Raw genomic sequence first — 25817 nt, 5'->3', positions numbered from 1 at the left:
TCCTTTTGGTAAAGAATTTAACATAAGTAAAAAAGTTATATACACATTCTCACTAAAATTGTGAATTGCAAATGCCAACTATGACCGCATAAATTAAAGAACATATTCTAACAAAGTCACTCTTCTCTGAGTAGATGACTTATCACACTTGACATCGGTATCCATGCCTTTAAGAAGCTCAGAAAGATCTATAAATTATTGGATTTAAGGGATTAAATTGCAATGTCTGAACAAATGAGAAAATCAATGGTTTCAACTTTTATGTGACATGGGTAGTTATGCATATAATTTTGCTTATTAAATATGAAATCACTAATTTTCTCATCAATGGTTCAGATGTATTTTACTTGTATTTTAGAAGATTAGGATTGTGAATTATTAGATACATGTGAGTAAAGGTCATGAAAATATCAGATTTTGACCCCTAAATGGACGCCAACCACTCCCCCTACTAGATTCTCATACTCTACTTTCCGGAACCTTGCATCAGCAATCATTGATGCAAATTTCTCCTACAAATTCAACATAGAATAGGATAATTAGGATAATCCCCATATGCAAAATTTCTAGACATAAATATATCATTATCAGAGCAATTTATGCACAATGCTTAGTAAGATAATAGTATAATACATAAACATGCAAGCATAAGCAAATATTGAAAAATTGAAGATAAAGCTCCATGGTAGAAAAACAGATGATAATGTTGAGTTGAATAATTGAGTTTAACATACGAGACAGCTCCAAGATAACTGGGAACGCAGCTTGCTAAAATTAAATCATATGTAACAAAGAAATGTGGAAAATCATCCGATTGGTCTACGACCCATCTACCTACTCAAAACCTGGTTCACATCTTTTTCGAACACAAAATACAGGCTCACTGTATACTAAATCCAGCCATGTTGAGAAGAATTAAGAGATCCATTAGCAAGTGCAATGATAAAGAAATAAGAACATCAACAGCTACCAATATATGAAAGAAACCTTTTATCAAACACCTGGTCGAACTCGCCGCACAGTCGCCGAAGCTCTTCCACTGGTTGACCCCACCGCTTGGTTGTTGTCGCAGCGTTTCTCCATAAGGTAAGCAAAAAAGTGTGTGTGAGTTTTTTTTTTCCGCCTATTTGCTTCAGTTATGGGTTTGGGGAGGTAGAAGGAATTCTCAGAGATTTTACACTATGGATACTTAAAATCAAACCCAAAGTTTGAGTTTTGATTGAAGAAACGAAGAGGGGTTAATGGGAATTGTTCACAGTTGATAGAGCTGAAACAGAGCTTAGAAACGGCGTCGTTTTGGTATAGTAGGACTAATCTTGTCCTGTTTTGAAAAGTTACACGTTTTGGTGTGAGAGGACTAATATGTCCTGTTTTAAAAAGTTACATACCATGTGTGCTCCCATAACGACCAGGTCAGCATCACGGGAGCCACGTCAACGTTTTCCGTTGAGTCCAACGGAGTCACTTCAACGGAGAGGTCAATTTGTTTGCGTTTTGGAAGTGTCAGGGACATGAATGTATTTTTCAATCTTTTGAGACGAAAATGTCCGCAAAAAAAAAAAGTCAGAGACCTATTTTTCCTTTACTCATTTTTTTATTGCGCGCCCGTTTCAATATGGATATTCTTTCGTCTATACAAGAGACCTTCTAACCCTTTTTTTTAGTTTTCGTTTATTGGGCCGATGTTCGTATCAGAACTCATGAACATACACCACAACAGATTTTATCATATTTTTATGAATTGCAGGATTGCCAACCAAAAAAAAAATATTTATTTATCACCAAGCACTCCATCTATAGATACCGGAATCATATTGTGGAGCAAATCTCTGATTCAGTAACTAAAAAGAAGATTTTTAATAATAGAATAAAGTAATATTTTGGTCTCTTCAACATTTAAGTCTAATTTTAATTTAGTACATAATATTTTAAACATAAATTTTAATTTTAAAGAATTTTTGTTTGTAATTAGACAAAAAAACAAAAAAACAAAAAAAAAACAGAAACAAAAGGGAGAGAAAAGCCTCCTAAAAAACAGCAGCTAAGTCCCTTATAAGTAAGACGGGAACTCATTCCAAGGCTCTAACAACTCAGTTTGAGGGATATTGTTCATTGCTGCAAACTTTGTCATAACATCCGCGATATAGTTGACTGATCTTTGAATTACCTTGACATCAGCTCCAATTCCAAGTCAAAATTTCATGAATTTTAGAAACCAAATCATGATTAGCACTTCGGATGTTAGTAAAACAATCTTGGACTAGGAGAAAAACTTTCAAACAGTCTGTCTCACAAGAAATCTGCATGAATCCTGCCTCCTAAGCCAAAAGTAATTCCTTCCAAATAGCAAAAAGTTCACAACGAAGAATCGTTCCTAGCCGCAGAACCCCAATACAACCACCTTATTAGGCATCATCCAAGTTTCTAATAATATAGCTAAAACCAGCACAATCGTCATAAATACTAGCATCACTATTAATCTTAATCATCCCCCCAAAAGGAAGAGACCAAGATGAGGTTGGGCAAGATAAATGGACATCATTAAACTTAATGAACAAAAATTTTAATTCCTTATCAGATGCTAAGATTAATGATAGCACTTTATTAAAAGGCCAAGAATTCATATGATTAAAAATATCATTATTTTTATCTCTCTAAATCCACCAAAGATTAGGGGAAAAAAAGTAGCATTGACATTCTTACATTCAGATACCCATTATTTTAAAGATGGACATTAAACATCATTAAACTGTAAAGTTTGTCAAACTGTACTAGTTTTTGGACAATCACGTAAACAATGAAGGACAGTTTCAGGAACTAGAGAGCAAAGTGAGCATAAATCAGAAAAAGAAAGCCCACGGTAATATCTAAAAATAGCAATTGGATGAGCATTATGGAGGTAAAGCCAAACAAAAAATTTAAATTTCTCTAGTACCTGGATTCTTCAAAGCCTCAGCCACTCTTCCCATCCATATTTATGCTTGCAAAGCCATAAGTAATCACTACTAGAAGAATAAATTTTTAAATTTGATACATCCCATCTTCAACCTGCTATGTCCTTAGATTTCACATCAAGATTTTAAGAATTAAAGAGTTTTAAACAAGTTCAATGTTGTCTTACAAAAAAAAAAAAAATTTTGTTAATTATTTAAATCAAATTTAAAATAGAATAACATTAAATTCATTTAAAACTGAAATAAAACGTTTAAAACATTATGCACTAACATTAATTAGTAATTTTGCACTCTCACATAAGTTAATATAATTTATATTCATATTGTACGAAATCTGCACACATATTAATAAAGAGAACATACTCACATGAACAATGATATATGATATTTTGAGAAAATACATGAAAAAAATTTTAGCTAATGTCTATTTTATTAGTTTAAGTTTTTAAGAGAAATAATTTTATGATATAATATTAAAATAATATGACCTAAATGTTTAAAGTTTTACTCATGTTAGACAAAAAAAAAATGAGTGTAAGCCCAACAAAAAAGTCTATATAAAAAATTCACATAAATTCAAAAAAATTCTTGTATAAAAGACGTGTTAAAAATATAATCATTTATGTATCTTTTTTTATCAGTTTAATTTTTTTTAAATAATTTCATAATAATTAAATTATCTTAAATTCTAGATTTAAATTAAAAACTCTTAACTTTACACCTAAAATTATAAACCCTAAGTTAGCTTGTGTTGATTAAATAAAAGTTGGTTCCTATCATTTTTATTTGGATGTATATTGGCTAAAAATTGTTGACCACTTTGCGCGCAATATATTTGAACATATTTTAACAATTAATAATTGTACATAATACTCTAATAAAAGAATCATTTGTAGCCACCATAAAAAAATATTTGTTTTGCCTGTTTATTTTATAAGAATAATAACAACAACAATAAATTTGTTATTTAAAATTAAAATAGTTAATAACAATAACAACAAGAACAATAAAATTTAAAGTAAAATTAAATCTGGCATATTTTTTTTGTTTTTTTATTTCTCACTTTATTTAAATGCATAACTATTAAAAAACTAAAATTCTAAAATAACTCAGGAGAAATATTACTAAACAACTAACCCTTAATTAGTAAAGAAAAAATAATAAAATAATTTTAAATATTTTTATAGATTAATTATATACATAATAATTTAATAAGAAACCTTATAAAAAAAACAAGGACACATTATAAAACAAAATAAACTTAACTGTTAACTGACAAAGAACTAATCGAATAATTCAAGATTCAATATTCCTTTTTAATAGTAATGATTTTAGTTTGGCTTATCTTTGGCAAATTGCAATCCCCCTTCTTTTTTTTTCACAGCGAATGAATATTGATTTCATATTGCTATATCGATCTGTGCGCAACATAATCCATTATTGCCAGTTTGCCACTTAGAACTATTGGATAAATAATTTAAATAAGTTTTTTAAAAAAAATTTTAAAATATAAAAATTTTTATTAATAATAATTTATAAATAAATTACTTTTCGAATGTGACTTATGAAAGCGGTATTTAAAAGACAGGTTTTTAAAAGTTGCAGCACTTGCGTTTGGTAAAATCAAATTAAAAATGACTTTTAATAAGTATAAGTACCACAAATGTGTTTTATAAAACAACTTTTAAAAATTTAGAAGATAAATATTTATAACGAAAAATAATTTGTTTCTTTAAATTCTTTAAAATTTGATATAATATTTTAAAATAAAAAATTCATAATAAACATAAACATAATAAATAAACTCTTTATTTTTGAACAATAAAGTTTTATATAAGTATTTGTGATAGAGATGTATTTGTGAAGATTAGGTTGAAGAATAAGAAATATATGAAGATTGTATTAGAGTTTGTGAAGGTTAGGATGAGAAGTTAGAAATACATGAGGATTCTAATGGCAATATCATGGCCAGAAATATGTGCAGGAAATATGTCCAGGAAATATAGGCAAGAAAATAAATAAGATTTGGTAAGCAGAAGTCAGTTTTAAAAAGCTCCCTCTTAGAAGCACCCTAACTTTTAGAAGCTGCAATTGTAAGTACGTAAAAGTACTTTGATTTTTTAATTTACCAAAAACAAATAAAATGAGGTGTTTGTACTTTTAAGCACCTCTTCAAAAAATTTTACTAGATAAAGGCTCAATCTGAATAAAATTTTTTTAATAAATTTTTATTGAAAGTTAATATATGTTATATTAACAATGTCTTTAAATTTACTTACCAAAAAAAAAAATCCTTTAATGTTGGTTTAAGAAGATTTTGTCGTAACAAATTCAGTTACAAAATAATAAACTTATTTGAGTTTTCTTCTCTGTAAATTTGGTATGTTGTTTTTAATATTTAACTTATGCAATTTAATTCTACATTAGTTATGGGGTTACTGTTGACAGAGAAGACATGTTAATTATTTATAAAATTCTATAATAAAATGTGTCTTTTTATGAGTAACTGTTGACACATTTTAGTATTTTATGTTAAAAATTTAAACATTTAGAATAAAAAGTTGTGCACGATTTTATGCTTTTTCTGAGTAAACTGTACACATTGACTGATTTTATGCTTTCTCTTAAAAAGTTGTGCACATTGATTATATCTACTTATTCGACCAATAAGAGATGATTTTTATTGAGCCAAATTAAATTCTATCATATTTAGAACTAACTCCATATTCATCAAATATATCCTTTTGTTAGTTGAGAATATTTATAGGACGAAAATCAAGTTTAGCTTCAGGTAGACAGTTCTGATGATATCATGTAAAGTGAATTTATTTTCTATCTACTACACGTGTAATAACCAAAATAACCGGTTAAACCGATAGATCACAATAAAATGAAAAGACAATTTGTGCCATGTCAGAGCCAATTAACCTTTCTTCACCATTCACGAAGACCCTGGAGCACCCAAACCGTCCCCTGCAAAAGTTAGCATAGTAGTCTCTACATTTTTTGAACTTCTATTGGATTTCATTATTTTTGCTTGTTGTTGGAGCTCATCAAAGGGTGAGAATTAGGAGTTTTTGTTGACTGATATGGCAGGAACTTTTACAAATCTGTGTCGATCGTAGGTACAGATGATATATGCATGAAAGATGAGTTTTTTGCTGGTTATTTTCTATAATAAGCAAGATGAAAACTCCGACTCTACAAAAAAAATTTAGTTTAGTTTTCGAAAATATAGATAGAAAAATCATTTTTTGTATGATTAATCAAGGAATTTATGTAGTCAAGTTAAAACTGACTGCATCCAATTTGAATGATAGCTTTTGATCAATTGTAATGATGGAGTATTTTTTATAGAAAATTTACTTCACCAATTTTAATAAAATGACTAAAGGTTTGTCTTTATCCATGAATACTAAACAGAATCTGGAGGGTTGGAGTCTGGAAATGGACCAAATCCACCTAGTTCACTGCTTGAAAATACAACTTTTCTGAGTGACGATAAGAATTGTGCTGATTTTGTAGAGGTAGATCCACTTCCTTCTCGTCTACTTGTATATGGAATCTCATACTCTTTCTCTCTCGATCGGTGATGACATACATCTTTGCATCGTGTAATAGTCGAACTGTTCATTTCATTTACTCTCTTTAATTGGCATCACCCTACACTTGGTTGTGAGTTACATGATTCATTGTTGATTTGTTCTTTAGCCGTTTTTATAACTTGGAAAATATGGACCAATCCAAAAAAATTGGATTTTATAATAGTGGTTGTAGGTGTTATATTTGCCCTCATTCACTCTCTCTCGGTTATTTGAAGTTATTTTTTCGGAAAAAAATAATCATGTCACAAATTTTTTTTTTCTAATTAAAAATTCAACTCAGAAGGTAACCTAAAATTTAAGACTCAATTCGCTGGAATGTTATCTATCAAAGAATAAAAAGAAATCTGAAGACTATTTACTTTATTTGATATTTCAGCTATTTTAGTCATCTATTCTAGCTTCTATTGGTGTTATATAATGTGTTTAAAATATAAATAACAAAATCAAACTTTTTGCAACTTGAATATTTATCTTGTGAATGAATTATTAATCCCTTGAGTGCAAGTAGTTGTTGTTGTTGTAAGAATTTGTTGATGTACATTTTTTTAAATGGAGAGTTGGAATCTTAGGCTTCATAGAAAGATATCTCAATACATACCATGATATTTCCAAAATAGGAATCTCTCCAAATCTTGATAGATATAAGCAAAATTAGTCTACTCTTTAAACCTTAAACATATCTTTACTTACCAGTGTAAACTGAGGATCAGTATCAGACTTAATATTAACAATATTTTCTGATATGTCCAAGGAGTTGCTGCCCCCAATTTTCTATTTTGAAAAAAAATATTTCTCTACTTAGGTATTATAGTTAACCCACATTGAATAATTCATTTTGCTTGACACTTTAAACATAAGTTATAAACGTACAGTAACAAATGTAGATGTACTCTCAGCAATTTCTTTGGGCATATTCTTCTCAATGATATCCTCATCATCACAAATTTTCATAACAGTATATATTTGATCAAAACCCTTGATATTAGCAGACTTCACATTAATCTTAAATAGAACTTTCCTATCCATCATGTTATCAAAGGTGAGTGGATAAGCATCGTCACCTATAACCTGCAAGTTGTGACATGACTTTATAAAACTATAACATGCAAACAATAGGTTATATGATGAAAATAAGAATGAAATGCCACTTTCTAAACACTAAAAAGCCTTTGATTGTACTGACATCATCCTCCATTACTTGTTCAGCTTTCTTTCTGCAAAGTTGAGTTGTTTCCTTATTCCAAAGCAAGAGGGTGATACTCCCAGTTCCATCGTGGACCATGACCTGTACCTTGAACCTAAGATTACATATTAAGGAATAATATCATTTGAGAATCCAAACAGGTTTATAGTTTAAGATAATGATATAATTTTATTGATGAAAATAAATTTATCCACACCTCAAAGAAGCACAACCATAAGTGTGTCCACACTTGGTACATTCATATCTATTTCCAATAGGAGTATCAACTTTTTTTGAACATTTCCTGCACGATTTATAAAACCAATCATCCTTACCAACATTTAAAGATATAATGCTTGCACATATCCATATCGGACCTTCCTGTTTTCATTAACAAATTGAGTATTATCCTTTCAGTAAGACTCCAAAAAGTAACTAATATAAAAGGATGAACTGGAAGTTATCATATATTATTTACCTCTTTAACATTAAGTGCTTGCTCAATAGTCTTCACCAAAACAGCACCTTGGTTTATCTCATCAGCTCCAGACCATCCCCCCGAGATGAAACTTGGCTAATCCTTGAGGAACTTGCAGCCACTCCGCTAAGCAATCTACAAAATTTCCAAAGTTCTTTTAATATATTGTCTGCCTCATGCTTATATTTTCAATGCATAAAAATGCATTTTGATGTATAATAAGATGGTGCTAACCTATTTCGGAATCCAGCAACTTCTTTTAAACCATCATTGATGTGCAGCTTGGAAACATAGAAATGACTCTGGACAGATGTTTTACCTAGTTTTTGTGCATTAATCCATCATAATACTTATGTCAGTAGGAGTTACTATATCATGACAATTATAGTGATTTTTTCTCGTTTGTACAGCATGAAGAAGACATACCATTCCATCTATTGGGTTTAAAATATTGGAGCACTATAATGAGGGGTTCAACCCTTCCATCGTGAAGATAAGGTAAAAACTCGTCTACCATTTTACCAAACAGAGCATAGCTAATCTTATTGTTGCTGCCAATTACATGAAAAAAATGTTGCATGAGACAACATGTACTAATTAAAGATTTATACATGTAAAGTCCTTAGTTATAATTAGCACATACTCTAAATCTTGTAGGATTATGGCCAACCGTTTAGTCTCCACCCCTTTGCTGGTTACCAAATCCCTCGGATCCTCTTTGCCTACAACTTCACCAATTATATCTACATGTCCAAAAATAAAATAAGCTTAGCTTTAGAAAACAAATCCAAGTTCGGGGGTTGGGGGAAATGTTTATATTAGAAAGTTATGTACACCACCAAAGAATTTCTTACCAATAAGTTCAGAGTCATCCAACTTATCAGCATTAAGCAACTCCTTAAATGACTTCAAGCGAAAGGCATCAAGTGGAAAGCTTGGATGTTCAACGTGATGAACCCTGGTCTGGTGTGAGAAAACCAATATATATTTATCCGGAGTTACCTTGGGGTATGTAGTATTATCCAAAATAACGAAATTTTTCATCGTGTACATCTGAAACTCCACTATGACATCCTTCCACTTCTTAACCAATGGTTTTGGTATCGAAGCTTGCAACCTATGACCCTGCCATTCACAATGCACATGTTTAATCACATTAGGTTCTTTACTAATACATAAACACCTTACAAAAATGAAAAAAAAAAAAACAAAAAGCTCTAAATGTAGACTACTTGCCTTACTGTCCTAAAGCACCAGCTCCATGCTCATAAGCTCTTCGTCATTAAATCTACTTGGAACATTCCATGCCCTAACGACAAAGACCTTGAAACTCAATGAAGATTTTTTGCATTCACATTAGCAAGGTAATCAAAGTTCTCAGCCATGATGACACAGTTTACAGGGGGCGAAACTCTTTTTTCTTTTTGGTGATGGATGAATATCTTGTTTCGTTTTTTGGAAGAGAGTACAGCAGTTTGTGATGTCAAAGAAAAAAGGATGTTATAAATAAATAGCAGTTTTTTTTGTCATTGTAATGTATTTAACTTTTAACAATTGCCGCCTTTTTTTCCAGGATTGTTCAAAAGCATGTGTGTTTTAAATTTCACTATTATTCTAATATATTTTGATACAACATTTTTGGTATTACGGTATCCACTACTTCTCTTGTTATACATAAATAAAAAATAAGATAATATATATATGTATATATATATTTCAAAAACAAATAAGTAAAAGAAAGTAATAATATATAAGCTGAACACTTGTCAATAAAAGAAAGTTCGACTTGTCATGCACCTAACTATTCACTGCCCTCTTATTATATATAACTAGTGTAAAACTCGGGCTACGCTCGGGCCAAACACTATTGTATTATAAAATTTATTAATACTTATTGATATCAATAATTATTATTTTTAATTTAAAAAGGTTTTTATATATAAAAATTTATTATACAGTGTATAAAATTAATTTATTCTATATTCTTAGAGAATAAAATAATTTTATTATTTTTCTAGTTCATATTAAAAGATTTTATTTAAATATAAAAACTATTATGTTTGTGTTTAAATATGTTACTATTATACCATCTAAAAAAAGATTAAAACTTTAATAAAAATAATTTATATTATAATCATACAAACAACAAATACTAACTAAATGATATTTATTTGAGTAAAGCTAGGGAACCAAAAACATATCAGCCAAAACCCAACCAAATACTTTTGGATGAATTCAAAATTTTTACGAGTTAATATATATGGATGTTTCTTCTACTAAGTATTAGAATGTTTCTTTTTCATATTAAATGGGTGTTCTTTTATATATTTTTCGAATTTGTAATTGTTAGAAGTGGATAGATTAATATGAGAAAAAAGAAAAAGGTTTTTATAGATTTTAATTAGGTTTACTTAATCAATTTAAAATTTTTTAAATTTTGAATTTAAAAAATTTAAAATTAATTAATTATTGATATAAATTAATGTAGTTTTATTTAATTTTTGGCTGATAAGCTTTTGGTTCCTTATACTTTTCCTATTTATTTATATTATTAATCTCTAGTGTATAACTTGTGCTACTCGTAAATCATGTATTTAATTTATTTATTATATTTATGTATAATTTATTTATAAATTACAATGATTTCATAAGTATATTGTGAGTTAAATAAAACATAGAGATGCTGGATAGGAAAATATTCTTAGATTCAATTAATTAATAAAACAAAATTCTTTCATTTATTTTTTTTAATTTTGTTATAACTTAAAAGCTTTAATTCTGAAATTACTTCATCAGGAAAGAGTCTTGTTCTTTTCATATATCAATTCTTTTAGTACAATTATATATTTTTTTTCATAGATAGTTAAAAATGCTCATTCAGTATTTTGATAGATGAGACTTGAATTGTTGAAATTTCTCAGTATTTTTTCATTGATGCTATGGAGTTACAGAAAAATCTATGTATTTTATATATTACAATCAACACTTTTTTGTAATAATACTTGCTAGCATCCTAAACAATATGATGTAACTATAGCAGTATTTCTCACACAATTCATATATAAACTCCAGTATGGAATGATTTAAAATTGAAGCTGTGATAAAAGAAAAAATCTGAAATTTATCTCCTAAAGCAGCAAAATAAAAATCATTATGGTCACTTCCAAAATCTTCGAGGACAGTAGCAAATGGCACGTCCCTTTCATATGTGCCTCCTAATCCTTTTCTGAAAAAGTTTAAAAAACATCAACAAATTTTCAGCACCATACTAATGTTCTTAAATTTCATATTAATTAAGTTGTGATATCACCCCTTCTACATGCAACCATGGCAAGATAAATTATACATGATGACATAATGCAATGTTAATTATAGTGTTACAACACAATCAACCAATATATCATGCAAACATGCACCCTATTCAATTATTGTTTATTAATTGAATTTAAAATTTAAAAAAAACAAGGTACGAACGGTGACCAAATTTAAGTTAATTTTCATTTAACGAATTTGATAATTTGGAGTTTGGACACTAATTAATAATTCATTCATTTATTCATTTTTTATCACTTTGCACTAAAAATCTTAGAATCACTAATGAAGAGACACAATTAGAATAATTTTCAATACTTTTATAAACTAAAAGCATAATGATACTTCAACAATAAATTAAAAACATAATTCTTTCTCATGACCTGCGAAGAATACAATTAGACTATCAATTTGCAGACCAAGCACATACATAGAGAAAAGACCAATATCCCATGAAAAACGAAGCCATTCCAATTTCGTTATACATGCATATCAAGTCTCTATGCAATTCATTGAGTGAATTTGATAGAACCTTTAATGCCAGAATAATTTTACTGAGAACAATTTTAGCAGCTTGATTAGCATTATTTGAATTTTCAATAGCCACAGTCTTAAATGTTTCGGTATGAACAAAAATTCTTTAAAATAATGGGATAAAGTGTTTATTTTGAAATCTTGAAAGAGGCATGCTTACATGTTGGTCGCATGCACAGATCAATGCACACAAAAATACTCAGAAATTTGGAAATCATAGGTTAAAAGAAATCTTTCAAGCTTGTTCTCATGTAAATGGAAACTACCAATGTTGATTTCTGAAAACTTGGAAGGGAAAGTACTTTTTAACTAATCGTAGTGTTAAACAACTAATATCAGAAATTGTTCAGGTGAAATTAGTAGTCTTTTGTAAGGATTGTCAGGTGAAAATCTCAACATATAAAGCTACTCATTCACCTAAAAACATGCCGCTACTGTATGTTTAATATGCAGCTAGAATCTCTATCACTTGATAATATTTTTTTAATTAGTTAATTGTTTGAATGTAAATTCAATCCATAATTGAAGATTTGTAGCCACAATATAGTATAAATAACACCAGATCACAGGGTAGCAATTATTATACTTAAAATCCAACAATAGATAACCATAATTCAATTAAACTTTCAAATTTTAAAGGTAAAGAGCAATACTTGGGGGAATATATCTTGCAAGCTCCTATACGCTGAATTGAAACCCATTATCAACGAAAACTATCTGCAAATTTTGTGAAAAAAAAGTTTGTTAAACACAATGAAGAGGAGAATCATTTTAATAACGATAATATTATCATGTGATCATGAAATATCAGATAGAGATACACAAAATACACAAAAAAATAAGTGATCAAAACCCCAACAATTGCAAGATTACAGTTCACAATTTATTCAAGTCATCCATTTGCAAAATTCACTTATAAATCCTAAAAGAATCTCTTCCTCGCACAAAAAACAACGATGCAGACAGAAAACGCAGAATTAAAAGTTCTTTTATCTTTTAATTTTGAAAATCTTAAAAGTTCTTTCCCTCCATCAATAAGTAGGACACAACTATAACCCGTTAACCACAATTATTAGGAGGCTAATTAAGGTAACATAACCATATAATATGATGCTAGATCTCAAATGAAGAAATAAGTCTTAGATACTACTGGCTAATATAGCAAGCAGTATCGATACCTACCAATTTGATTGGAGACATTGCAAGCTCCTTGCCTCTTCAATGATGCTACTTTTGCTCTCTAAAATCTCAATGAGATCCTTAAGAACACTAAACGGCGGTTACATGGAATTTACATCATGAAATCTGCAAATAAAATTCGTGATATAAATATCTCTGTTAGTATCAAACACCAAAATGCAAATATAAAATAGTAAAGTAAACTACAAATTGATCTTCCAAGAAACATAAAATCAGTGACCAAACAGCCAATTTATAAGTTTCTTATGCCGTTTCAAGTAGTAAACTACAAATTGATCTTCCATCCAGATATAATTAGTATCAAACAGAAGATACAAATTCTGATCCCATGAAAAAAGGCTACAACTTGCACTAACTAACCCAACAGCAAAGAAAATTATGGTGGCAAATATTCAGTAGAAGGCATTTTTGTTTAAAGGAAAACACATGTCCTATATGGGTTAGTGCAAAAAATTTCTTTCATTAATCTATTTTGTCTTTTAGTTTTTTTAATTTATGAGCAAAAAATTGTTCACACTAAAATAGAACATGAAAAATAGTTGATCACGCTAAAATAAAACAATAGAAATATCACATAATATTTTTCAGTATCTCTTACAAAATTGAGATGCTGTGAGAAGCTTAATGACAAAGGGAGCACAATTTTAAAAATTGGTGTGGCAGTCTAACTCATGATGTGAGCAGCATCACATAAGTTGTACTTTTCACACCATCTTCTATTTTTATAAGTCTTTCTTCTAATTATTATAGCTACAAAAACAAAATGTGTCCTAAATTATTAATTAAAAAGATTTTACAATTGTCTTCAAATTGCATTGTCCAACAATAATTAGAAAAAAGACTTGTTAAAGGTACAACATATTGCAGCTTAATGCATTGCAATATATTTGGGGTGACTAAGTGCTTCAAGTTAATGAACACTGAGTGTAGTTGCACGAAACTCATCATAATCCATCCTTCTATATTGCAATGCATTAAGCTACAACCCAAATTCATTTTAATCAGCAAGCACTATTGGTGCAAATGCTATTTATATAATGTATGGAAGCATTGGTACAGTTAAATCATAGAACTTACTGATCCAAAAAAGTCAAGAATATGTGACTCCATAGCATTTGTTGCATTTTTCATCGAGGTCTGACCATGTCAAATTTGTGAGATGGCAAACACCATCATATTAACCAAGTATATAAAAAGAATTTGAAACAAAACTAACCGCTTTGATGTTTTCTAGGCTAATGGTTCCATTTTTGTTTGGCTCCAAAAGTGTAAACTCCTCCTTTAAATAAAGCAGTTCGTCTACAGTTAATGTCTTAGAGACTTAGACAGTGCCTGTGCTGGTGTCCATCAAAATAATATTCTGCTTAGTTATTGAGAAGCTTAATGTATAGTGGGATCATTTAAAAGCAGAAAGAACAATAAATAACAAAGAAAAGGAGTACCTAAAAATGCAATGCTTCAGCCACCTTCAACATTGGCAGCCGGTGTCCTGTCTGGTTCATCTGGCCGCCGTTTTTCATTACATTCAAGTTCAAAGTCAGTCATGAGCAGCATGAAAGAAAAAGGAACAGCCACTTTTCATCTCGTACTCTTGCAATAGTAGCCTCTAGAAAATTAACGGCTCAATGAAATATTAGCATTAATTCATCCCCAAAATTCACATAGAGAAATACACAAACATGGTATGAGCAAGTGAATTATCACAAATTAAACATATCCAACCCTTGTTGCCCTTCTTACTTCTCATAGAATGTATGACCTCCTGTGCAATAATAATATTGGAACTCTACTTTCTGAGAACAAAACTGCATTAGTTTGGACTAACTAATTTCTCCATAATTTTCCTGAGCCACATGGTAACTCGATTCTACTACTTAAATTCATAAATTCATACGAGTTTACGAGTTAATTCGCGAGTTTAACAACAATAATTTTTGCTAATGTCGTATTATGTAATAAGAATATATGTATAAAATAATTTTATATTAATAGTATATCAAAATTAAATTTCTACTGACAAATTCTTTTAATTGTAACAACTATATAACAAATATATTGATAACTTTTGTATGTCTTTTATAAAACTTGTTCAATTAATAATTAAAAACATATATTAGCTGAATTCAATAAATTTTATTATTGGAAAACACTTTTTTTTTTGTATTTCTGGAAAACGTTGATCAATGGCTTTAAGCCCCCCCCCCCTCCCCTTTTTTTTGCTAGATATAGCTTTAAGATTTTTTAAGTGGTGTTTGGATGGGAGTGAATCCTAGCTAAATTCAATAAATTTTATTATTGGAAAACATTTTTTTTTTCGTATTTTTGGAAAACGTTGATCAATGGCTTTAAGCCCTTTTTTTTTTGCTAGATATAGCTTTAAGCTTTTTTAAGTGGTATTTGGATGGGAGCGAATTCTTTTGGGTGGAGAAAAAATTGGATGGTATCAATTGTTTAATCTCATTTTTTGTTGTTCTCTCTCATATTTATTTTTGATCTCACTTATAAAATTAATGATAAGATACCATACTTTATTCCTTTAAGTGTTAAAAAAATTGAGAAAATCTATTTCCATGTTTGGATAGCTCATTTTCAATTTTATTTTTTTGCCAAACAAAGCCGAATAAAATAATATTTCATTTTTGGTATAACAGAGATTTTTTGTTTGAGTTTTATTTATTTTACCTGCCTTTAGAATACTTTTTTTTAATTAGTGATCAGCTCACAAATTTTTTCAAGTAAATGTCAAAAATTTAATTTCTATCTTATTCATACAGTGATTTATTAACTAATAATAAATTCATAACAGAATTTAAATTCACTAGGGACTAATTTTTAATTTGTCCGGTCAAAAAATACTATCGAAAATAAAACAAAAAATTCTTTTGTTTTTGGTACATAACCTTAGGAAAAGTTTGTAAATTGTAAAGATTTAAGACATTTTTAGGGCCTTAAGCATACTGGGCTTACACACCGACCCAAAAATTGAAAAACCATCTTTTATCCTCAAAAATACAACCAATTACGAACTGTCTAATTCGGCCTTCAAAACTAACACAACCAGAAAACCTCCGATTAGCACGACGGCGCACGGTGTTCCCCATCAAAAGTTTTTTTCTAACAAAAAAAATAATTTGATGCTTTTTTATGTTTTTGGCAATGTTTTGAAAGCCGGATCGGACCGACTGGTCGAACCGATTTAACCTGAGACCGGTAAAAAACGGTTCGGTCCAGTGTGTAAAATCGCAGAATCTAAAACTGTTCGAGAACCGCTGAATTGGCCGGTCAGACTGGACCGGAAACCGGCCGGTTTACAAAAACGAGGTCGTTTCCTTTCTTGAAAGGAAGATTGCACGCGTTATCCACTTATCCCCCCTTTTCCAACTGCTTCCTTCAGCAAATGCCCTAGCCTCCACCAAAGAAAGCAAACCCTAGCAGCCTCCACCAATCGATGTCGCCGTCTGTCGAGTGAGAGACTGCTGCCGCCGTCCGTCGCACTCAAGAACTACCGTCTTCGTGGTCTCGGGCCTCTCGCCGGATCCTCCGCTTCGTGTGCTCGCATCTCCCCTCTTTCCTCTGTGCTCGGCTGCTCGCGCCTCCCTCCGCCAGTGAGTGCTCGAGCTGTGCGCGTTGGTTGCTGCTCGTTGTCCGTGGTTGTCTCTGCTCGATTCTGCCTCCCAGTGTCACTCGAGTCTCGTCTCGGTCACTGGCATCTCGTGGTTCGTCTGTCTCGTCGCCGGCGGCAGAAGCAACTCGTGGGGTTGTCTCTTGCTTCGTCGCCTTCTGTGGGGTGGTTGCCGACTCGCCGTCAACCGTTGGTGAGTCCCTGAACCATCGCTTCCCTGTTCTCTCTTTTCCAAATTTTCCTTCTCCCTGTATTTTTGCATGTTGCTGAATTGCTAATCAATAAATTTGCCTTGTTGCTGATCTAAATGTTGCTGTAAATCGGGACTTTACTAAGATTTGTTAAATATGTTGCTGTAACTTGAATTTGTTGCTTCCCAGTAACAGAATCATAACAGAATGCTCAGTCAGTGCTTGGTTGATTGGCTTTGCTCACTGATTGTATTTGATGATAGATTTTAAATTGATAATCTGATTCACTGTTCCTTCAGTGTTTTTTGTTGTTGTTAATCATTGTGATGAGCTTTGTTAAAATTGGGTTGAAAAATGTTAATCTTTCTTCATTTTTCATTGTACTTAACTTCTGTTCTTATTAAAAAATTGCAATTGGTGATCTTTCAATTTATTATATGCTTCATGTTTTTAATTTCACTCTGCTTCTAGGCTTTGAAATCAGTTTATGATAACTGTGATGCAATTATTTAGTTGGATAACTGATGTAATTATCGAGTTCAAGAGATTGAGTTTTTCTGTTCTCATTATTAGTAAGACATGGATAGTTTAGAATTTTCTATTTCTTTCCCTTACTTCTGAAGTTCCTTATTTCAAAAGGTTCAGTGTTGGCTTCAACTTTCAAATGGGAATTGGGAGCTGGTGAAGATAATAACATCTTCTGGAACTGAGTCTGATCTAGAATTATGCTAGTACACAGTGATGTTTGTTCCATTTGGCTGGACTCAGTGAGACAACTGGGAAATGTTCTTTTTTGGTCTGATTAACTACAATATTTAAACTTGTTAATCATATCTTGTACAATTCAGACAAAAGCAGGGCCTATTTTGGTTGCCATAAATTCCTTCAAGAAAGTTCTTCTGTATGGTAATGATTGTATTGAAGCCTACAAGCATAAAAGAATTAAAAGGGCCTGTTTTGTTTTACTTTTTGACTCAATTACTTTAAGGCAATATTGTCTATCTTTAACTTGTGCACTGCAATTCAATCCAGTTATTTTTAATGGAAGTATAATGATGTTAATTTTGCATATTTTGACGATTAATTAATTACATTTAGTTGGTGATAGACTGATAGTTTGTGTAGGGTCTTAAATTTGAAAGATATTTTATGATGTTTATTTATAATTTTTATTATTTTATTATGGAACAGTTTTTCCGGTTGAACCACGGTTAGACCGGTTGGACCAGTAAACCAGTGACTAGAGCGGTTTGATGATCGGTCCGGTTTCAGAACCTTGGTTTTTTGTGTTTCATAATCGTGTCTGCGTTTGAGAAAGAAAGAGAAAAATGGAGAAAGGTAAATACTTAGCATTGGTTGGAACCGGTGCTCTGTTTGGCTCTGTATCTACCATCTTCTTTCTTAGGCTCCTTCAAAACCATAAGTGAGTTCTTTCTTTCTTTCTTTCTTCTTCTTCAATGATAAATGTTTGTACCTTTATTGACTCAATTATCTCTTGCATATAACCTGTTTGTCTTAATAACCCAACCAAGTGAAGTGGTTGATTCACTCTTAAAGGTTTGCTTAGATTGGCTTCTGGGTTTAGTTTGATCAACTAATACTGTTGAGAGTCACTAATTTTTTATTTATGTATTTTTTTTTTTGGGGGGGGGGGGTGCTTGAACATTATTTGAACGCTGCTGAAATCTGAAAGTATATTTTTTATGTTTTCAGAAAAGTGGTTCGGCAGTATAATAAGAATGCTACTGAGTTAAATGGTAAGTGACTTTGAACTAAACATGTGAAATGAATGCATGTAATGTTGTTTACAAAAGCTATAAAAGAAGAAGTTATTTAGTTACAATCATATGCTCCCTGATATCAACAAGTAAAGCAAGTTGAAGTCATACATAGTCACCACTTTTCAATGCTGAAGAGCAAGCTGGGATGTAGAGTTATGGGGTGAATTGGAATACTGGAATATGTGATATATTGAACCCTTCTAATGTGTTCTCTTACCTGTATAGTGTGATGTTTATGCTGCCACTACATGGTTACCAAACGAGGAAAGAACAATAACCTGCATGCATAACATCATTGCATAAGATCACTTCTTAAATATAGTGTGCTATATTCGGCTATTGCTATTAAGAGTTAGTTCTTGAGGTGATTGGAGGGTTGAATGGACAGGGTTTTAACTAGTTATACAAGACGCATTCACATTCTACCCTTACCTTTTGCACTGCGATCAAAATAGATGTATTAACCGTAAATATGTTATCACTGATAAACAACTTTTGATACCTGACAAGTTTCTGCCTAAATCCTAGTTTAATTATCATAATCTTAACATGCTATCCATCTGGACTTTGTGCCTCATGCAGGTCTTGAGACTTGCACTATTGCTGGAAAGAAGAATGATAAGGCAGTTCATGAAGATCTTCTGAAGGATGAGATTGTTTCTGAACATCTAACTAGGTATTTCATGTTATTGCCAATTGCTTTGTTTCTTTCTTTGCTGAATAATTAATTGGTAAGACATGCATGATGCACTTTTTTTTTAAGACTATTTAGTTTGAGACACATTAGCACTTGTCCATCAATATACTTGGTCTTCATCCTTTCTTACAGCTAATTATGATAGGGTGAATGTCTTGGGCGCTTGGCTGTTAATTCTAGAATGAATGGGGCATGAAATATCCTCCCTGTATATTAATGAATGTCTACAATTTAAATGGCGCATCACTAGATTGTATAGTCAATGAAATGTTATCACCTTAATACAATTTAGAAGAATGAACTTTTAGCTTAGGGATCATTGGTTAATGCATATATTTGTGGCATGTTTAGGGAATGAGAAGACAAGGCAAAAATAAACTTTTAACTTTAGGGATCATTGGTTAATGCATATATAATTGTTTAATGTATTTGGTTGTTGGAGCTTTTGCAAAGTTTTATTGCGAGAAGTACCACCAGCACATTACCCACTATGTCTAAAACCATTTTGTATGATTTATTTTTCATATAAACCTTTTATTAATTGAATGTATAAGGGCAATTCATTTTCTTCAATTTCAACTAATCAGTTTTTATCTGGGGTGGAATTTCGTTCTGTTATTAGGAACATTCAGTTTTTTGGCTTTGAGTCTCAGCAGAAAGTGAGTGCATCATATGTTGTGGTCATTGGTCTTGGTGGGGTTGGCAGTCATGCTGCATCTATGCTCTTGAGATCAGGGGTCGGCAAGCTTCTTCTTGTGGACTTTGATCAGGTATTTTCTGTGATTGATTCTCCGCTTGCCCATGTTTGATTGTTAAGTCTGAGTTGTGTTCTCTACTTCTCTGTGATTCCTTCTTTCTTGGTCTGATTGGTACTGCAGTATTGTACTATCATGTGTTAACCTACCTATTCTTGTCCAAAATTCCCCCAAATTCCCATTGGTTACCACAATTTAAAAATGGAACTCCTAAATATGAATCATTGAAGATTTTGACATCTGTAACTAGCAGCAAGATTCCAAATGTGTTACATTGTGAATGCTATTATCGTTGCAATATTAATAAGCAGGGTTTGGTTTAAAACAAAGTAATAAGAAGATAAAGTAGTCATGCAATCAATGTTAAAAGTTTGCCTGGTTTTAGAACTTCATAGATTTTTCATACAATATTTATACTTATTTATTTATTAATGAGAAGGTTTCTCTTTCTTCATTAAATCGACACGCTCTTGCAACAAGAGCAGATGTTGGCATCCCAAAAGCGCAGTGCCTTAAGGAGCATTTCTCATCTATCTTTCCTGAGTGCCAAGTAGATGCAAAAGTACTGCTATATGATTCATCTACCGAAGAAGAAATTTTGTCAGGCCAACCTGACTTTGTCTTGGATTGTATTGATAACATTGATACTAAGGTACCCCTAAAGATTACTCCCTGTTAAATTTTATTGATGTAGGTTCATACTGCCTCTTATTATTTCTTTCCCATATATATACATACCGCACACACCCTAGATACGAGGTCTGTTTTGCTATACTGCTCGAGGTTCTTAGTCATCAGTTTCCTGTTACTTATGTTGCAACTCTTTTAGATTCTAAGCTCCAAAAGTTAATAAAATTTGAGATGTATTTATTAATTTCATTTGCTCAGTCATCTATATCTGTATTTTTGTTGATACAAAAAATTATGTATTTTGCCTAAGCTGTTATCATTGGAAATCTTTCCTTTTAAGATATCTTGGTTTTGAATTTTACCTTTCAGTTGCCTAATTTGTCCATGTGTAATAGGTGGCACTTCTTGCTGCTTGTGTACGGAGGGGCTTGAAGGTGTTATCTGCCACTGGGGCTGGTGCTAGAGCTGATCCAACTAGAATACGCATTGCTGATTTAAGAGAGTCAACTAATGATCCATTGTCTCGAGCTGTAATGTTCCCATTTATGTTTCTTTTCAATGTTTTTCCTAGAAATTCAGAATATAAACTTATATATGTTAATTTTTGTTACAATTGAACATTACTTTTCACTCTGTCTAGTAGATTACACCCTAAAGTTCCAATTATCATCAAAGTAAACTAATTATTGCCCTTCTATTCCATATGCTAGTACTACTTACAATTATGAAAAATATATGTACATCGCTTATGAAAAGGTGCACTTGTGTGCTTAAAGATTGACAAATATGATTTTTATGTCCATCAATTCCAGCTAGATGTCAATTGTCCAAAACAGATTTCATTTGTCTGTTAGTCTTGATTTTCTTTGTTTGTAATTCCTTTTTCTTTTTCTTTTGGGGTTAAAAAAAAGGTATACTGTAATTAATTATTATTATTATTAGCACAAGTTATACAACTCACTCATGGGAATTTTATATAGGTGAGACACCGTTTGAGGAAAGATCATGGCATTGAAGGTGGCATCCCTGTTGTATTTTCTTTAGAAAAACCCAAAGCTAAGTTGCTTCCATTTAAGGGTCCAAATGGTGAAGAGGAAAATCCTTCAGACTATCAGGTGAGGTTTTTTATTTAATCAGTTTTAGTCATTAGTAGATTCTGCCACTGTCCAACTTGTGATTCTTTAATAGCATGGTTAATAAACATTCTTTTATGGTTATCAACTAATTTAGATCAACATCAGCTACTTCTCATTGATTGTCACAATATTTAGTGGTATTGGCCATATCCATTCTAATTTGTTTGTTCCTCTTGTTAGATAGTACCAGGCTTCAGGGTCCGTATCATACCAGTGTTAGGCACAATCCCTGCGATATTTGGACAAGTTATGGCATCGTATGTTGTGACAGAATTAGCAGGATTTCAAGTTCAAACAGAACCGATAGTCAATTTTGATACCGATCATTACCATACTCTCCATCAACGCCTTATTGAGCATGAGGAGTTAGTATATGGAACATCACAGCAAGTGCAGGTAAAACTCTACCCCTTTAACCTTTTGTTTGATTTCAACTTCCTTATCCATAAACTGTGATATCTTGACTTTTCAAGAGCCTGAGACTCTGTAATGCTCAGAAACTTGTTTCTTTCATTTTCTGCATTTCCTATGCTGTTTTCTTCTTTTTCAATGCTTGATTTCACACTGATGTTAGTCTTGGGAGAATAATACGGTTCTTTTGGGCTTTGGCCCTGCTTTATTCACCAATAAACACACACAATTCTTCCTTTATCTTGTCTATTTTCTGTGGTTTCCCGCATCATAATTTAAAGGACCATACAAAGGCATGCCTGTAAGAAAAATTTTATTATGAATTTTTCTGCGATATTTTGAAGTATATATGAAATATTGAAAGAGCATATTTTCTTCTACTTATTGTGTTTATTTCTCTTCTACAGGTAGATGTTGAAGAAGTGATGTATATTGTAAAAGAATTATGGCATGGAAGAAGTGCTAGAGACCAGCTTGTGAAAGAAGTTGGGCGAGGAATGTGGCGATTAGTTAATGAATTAATGCTTGTAAGGTATAGAGTAGCTTTTTTTGTCTCCATTATCATTTACTTGGTTCTCATTATCAAGCTATTTATTGGTTACATTCTACCATTTAAATTTAACATTTGATTGTTCCAATGTATATTGGTGCGCCCCTCCTCAAGTTCTTCAAAATTTATTTATTTGTTAATAATAATTTGAAACTGGCTTTTATTGCCCTGTGCTTAGTTTAGTAGTAGAAGTTTCACAAAACTAGAGAGGTTCACAAAACTGGCACTTAGGACTAAAGAGAGTTTTACTGAAATGTGTTTTCATCTCATGTTGCTTTTTTTCTTTCTCTAATGAATTAAATGACATTGATTAGAATATGTCAACATAATCTTTCTTTCTTTCATTGAAAGATTTCTCACTTGATTCTTCTATGCATTTCTTTTGTTTAGGTGGGATTGCGAAAAGCCGGCTTCTATATCAAATTTAATTCTTTTGAAATTCAAAGAGGTAATCTAGCTTCTCCATTATATTAGACAAAAGCTTTTTGTCTCGAGAATTCTATTTATTTTATGTATATCGATAACTAATGACACGAGACTAACAAAAGGCATAAAAAGAAACATCCATAACCAGATAATTCTTTAATTATTATTATTTTTTTAAATGTTTTTTTTTTCAATCAGCATATTTTCTACTTTTGTTTTTGCCTGTAAAATCATTGATGATAGTTACTTGTGAAATCAGAAGTTTTCTTAACTCTCCTTTTAATCAAGACAACTCAATACCTTAACAACTAATAAAAATCAGCAGCATGTAACTTTGATATGGTAATTGAATGAGAATAATTCCCTTACTCTCAGATTCATTGGTATTGGAATGAATATAATTCGTTTGTCCTTGTTATGCTCCACTACTGTAAAATTTTAATTTATTTTAGTCAAGTTTCCATTGTAAGATAATATAATTCTCTGTTAATTCAGGTTGACGAGCATGAATCTAGAACATTGGATGATATAAAGGAAAAGGAACCTGAATTCTACAACAGTGTAGATGCAGTGTTAAAACGAGCTGAAATTGACTTTGGCTATGCACATTAATACTTGTTAGTTTAATTTAATCAAGAGAGGGAACTTGTTACATGTTGCTCTAACAATAGAAGTATGTAACAAGATCAACAATGTAATATTAAAAATCTTGTAATTGTTATTTCTCTTTACTTTATCAACCTTATTATGGCTTCTTTTTCTTTTCTATTTAGTTGTAATGCACATTTAGGACAAAAAATATATTTGATATTTATTTAATGCATTGAAACCTTTTTTAGTTATTTAATCAACATTAAGTTTTTTGTTTTAGTTTAACCTCTAGTTTGAGTGGAAATCCCACGAAATTGTCTTACTTATATCATTTAAACAATTAAAAGTAATTGTCTTAAATTTGTATTTGGATTGGCTTTTATAGAAAAAAAAAAACTTTCTATAGAATTTTAAGTGTTTGGTGTAGTTTTTTTAATATATTTTAATTTCATGCAATGAAGAAAATTTTATTTTTGTTTTAAGTTAGCAGTATGTAGTTTTAAAAATAAATTAAAAAAATTAATAAATTGATTATTAAAAAAAATACTTCTATATCATTTATTGAAAGTTTGAACACAATTTTGTCTATAAATTAAAAAATTCTTTTAAAAGAAGTTAAGAAAAAAATCTTTTTTTTTTCAACCGTTAAAAAATCTGTATAGTTGACTCAGTTTTATTATTGTGACTATCACCACTACTTGATCTTGTCATTACCACATTGGACAAAAACCTATTTTTTGTTCGCAATATTTAGAATTAGTCTTAAAATGATCTTTTAACATGTTTTTCATCATATTTACATTTTAAATCTTTTGTGTAGTTTCATCTTTGTTCTATTTATGTATTTCAGTCAAAATTTAAAAAAAAAATCAATATTATCCCTTCCTTTTATCCTTAATATTTTATTCGTTTTGTGTAAGTTTCTAACATTTTTTTCTTTATTTACTCATTCTATGATTTAGACATTAGTATATGATCTAAGAAAGAGTATAAATGTATAATAGAATACCTTACCTTTCTTGAATATATATAATATGAAGCGAAAAAACCTAAGGTTTACCATCACAAAATTAAATAAATAAAAAGACAATTTCTCTTTCAAGGAGGAAATCTAAAAAAGAAAGTTGCCAATGAGAATAGAAATCCACTGGGTTGGAATCCCGGTTGACCTTGGTCCACTATTTAATAATGGGTCTGCTTTTTATTTTTTATATTGTTTTTAAATTTTTTTCGGTCTAGTCTTTAGATATTTTTATTTTGATATATAATAATGGAGATAGCTACTCTAAAAATATGTTCATTTTTGCGATTAAATTAATTCATATGTAACTGTAACATGATAAAATTTTCCGTCTGATAACCCTACAAATTGGTATTAATAATAGGTTTAATTATATTACTCTATTGGTTCTTATAATTTGGCCGAATTTTTAATTAGATCTCTATAATTTTTTTTCTTTCAATTGAGTCTCTATATTATTTTTTTTTTGTTTTAATTGGGTCCCTATTCGCAGTGGACGTTAAATAAAACGTTTACCTGTATTAAATTTACCAAAATATCCATGTCTATAACCCTACATATTCGTTGTCCTCATCCTAAAACTCCAGAATCCTATTCTGTTCATCGTTCTCCTCTTCTCCCTTTCTTTTTATTTGTTGCTAAAATTTTCTCATGTTGCATGGATTCCACCCAACGATCTTCGAGAATTTCGAATTCAAGAAGTCTCAACAAGAGAAGACATTTGTGTTATTGTGGGGAGG

The 25817-nt window shown here is 30.8% G+C and overlaps 2 protein-coding genes and 1 long non-coding RNA gene across 4 annotated transcripts; 1 reads left to right on the top strand and 2 right to left on the bottom strand.

The window, feature by feature from the left end:
* Positions 1–410: 410 nt before the first annotated feature.
* LOC140175760 (uncharacterized) lies at positions 411–9605 on the bottom strand. Its single transcript, XM_072204309.1, has 10 exons — positions 9576–9605; positions 9075–9345; positions 8864–8963; positions 8647–8771; positions 8455–8539; positions 7960–8046; positions 7743–7857; positions 7430–7627; positions 7250–7330; positions 411–512 (listed from the first exon to the last, which is right to left on the bottom strand). Exons 1-10 carry the CDS (start codon positions 9603–9605, stop codon positions 411–413), a joined length of 1194 nt encoding a protein of 397 aa, XP_072060410.1.
* A 3026-nt stretch (positions 9606–12631) lies between these two features.
* On the bottom strand, positions 12632–14912 carry LOC112718358 (uncharacterized). Its single transcript, XR_003160779.2, has 5 exons — positions 14709–14912; positions 14483–14598; positions 14344–14403; positions 13249–13371; positions 12632–12783 (listed from the first exon to the last, which is right to left on the bottom strand). It is a non-coding gene; the product is annotated as an uncharacterized lncRNA (long non-coding RNA).
* A 1694-nt stretch (positions 14913–16606) lies between these two features.
* Positions 16607–24307, top strand: LOC112716490 (tRNA threonylcarbamoyladenosine dehydratase 2). Of its 2 annotated transcripts, XM_072205422.1 has the most exons (13): positions 16607–17081; positions 17719–17985; positions 18271–18502; positions 18793–18836; positions 19443–19536; positions 20180–20327; positions 20752–20964; positions 21338–21472; positions 21923–22057; positions 22259–22474; positions 22897–23021; positions 23430–23487; positions 23961–24307. In XM_072205422.1, exons 3-13 carry the CDS (start codon positions 18408–18410, stop codon positions 24075–24077), a joined length of 1380 nt encoding a protein of 459 aa, XP_072061523.1. In that variant the 5' UTR covers positions 16607–17081; positions 17719–17985; positions 18271–18407; the 3' UTR covers positions 24078–24307. The 2 variants fall into 2 exon arrangements, with proteins under 2 accessions (XP_072061523.1, XP_025624197.1); XM_025768412.3 differs by lacking the exon at positions 17719–17985.
* The last annotated feature ends 1510 nt before the right edge of the window (positions 24308–25817 follow it).

The sequence above is a fragment of the Arachis hypogaea genome, chromosome 10, assembly GCF_003086295.3.
Source record: "Arachis hypogaea cultivar Tifrunner chromosome 10, arahy.Tifrunner.gnm2.J5K5, whole genome shotgun sequence".
Taxonomy (NCBI): Eukaryota; Viridiplantae; Streptophyta; class Magnoliopsida; order Fabales; family Fabaceae; genus Arachis; species Arachis hypogaea.
Note: the sequence above shows the minus strand (reverse complement) of the source record. Positions and strands in the feature narration are given on the sequence as shown.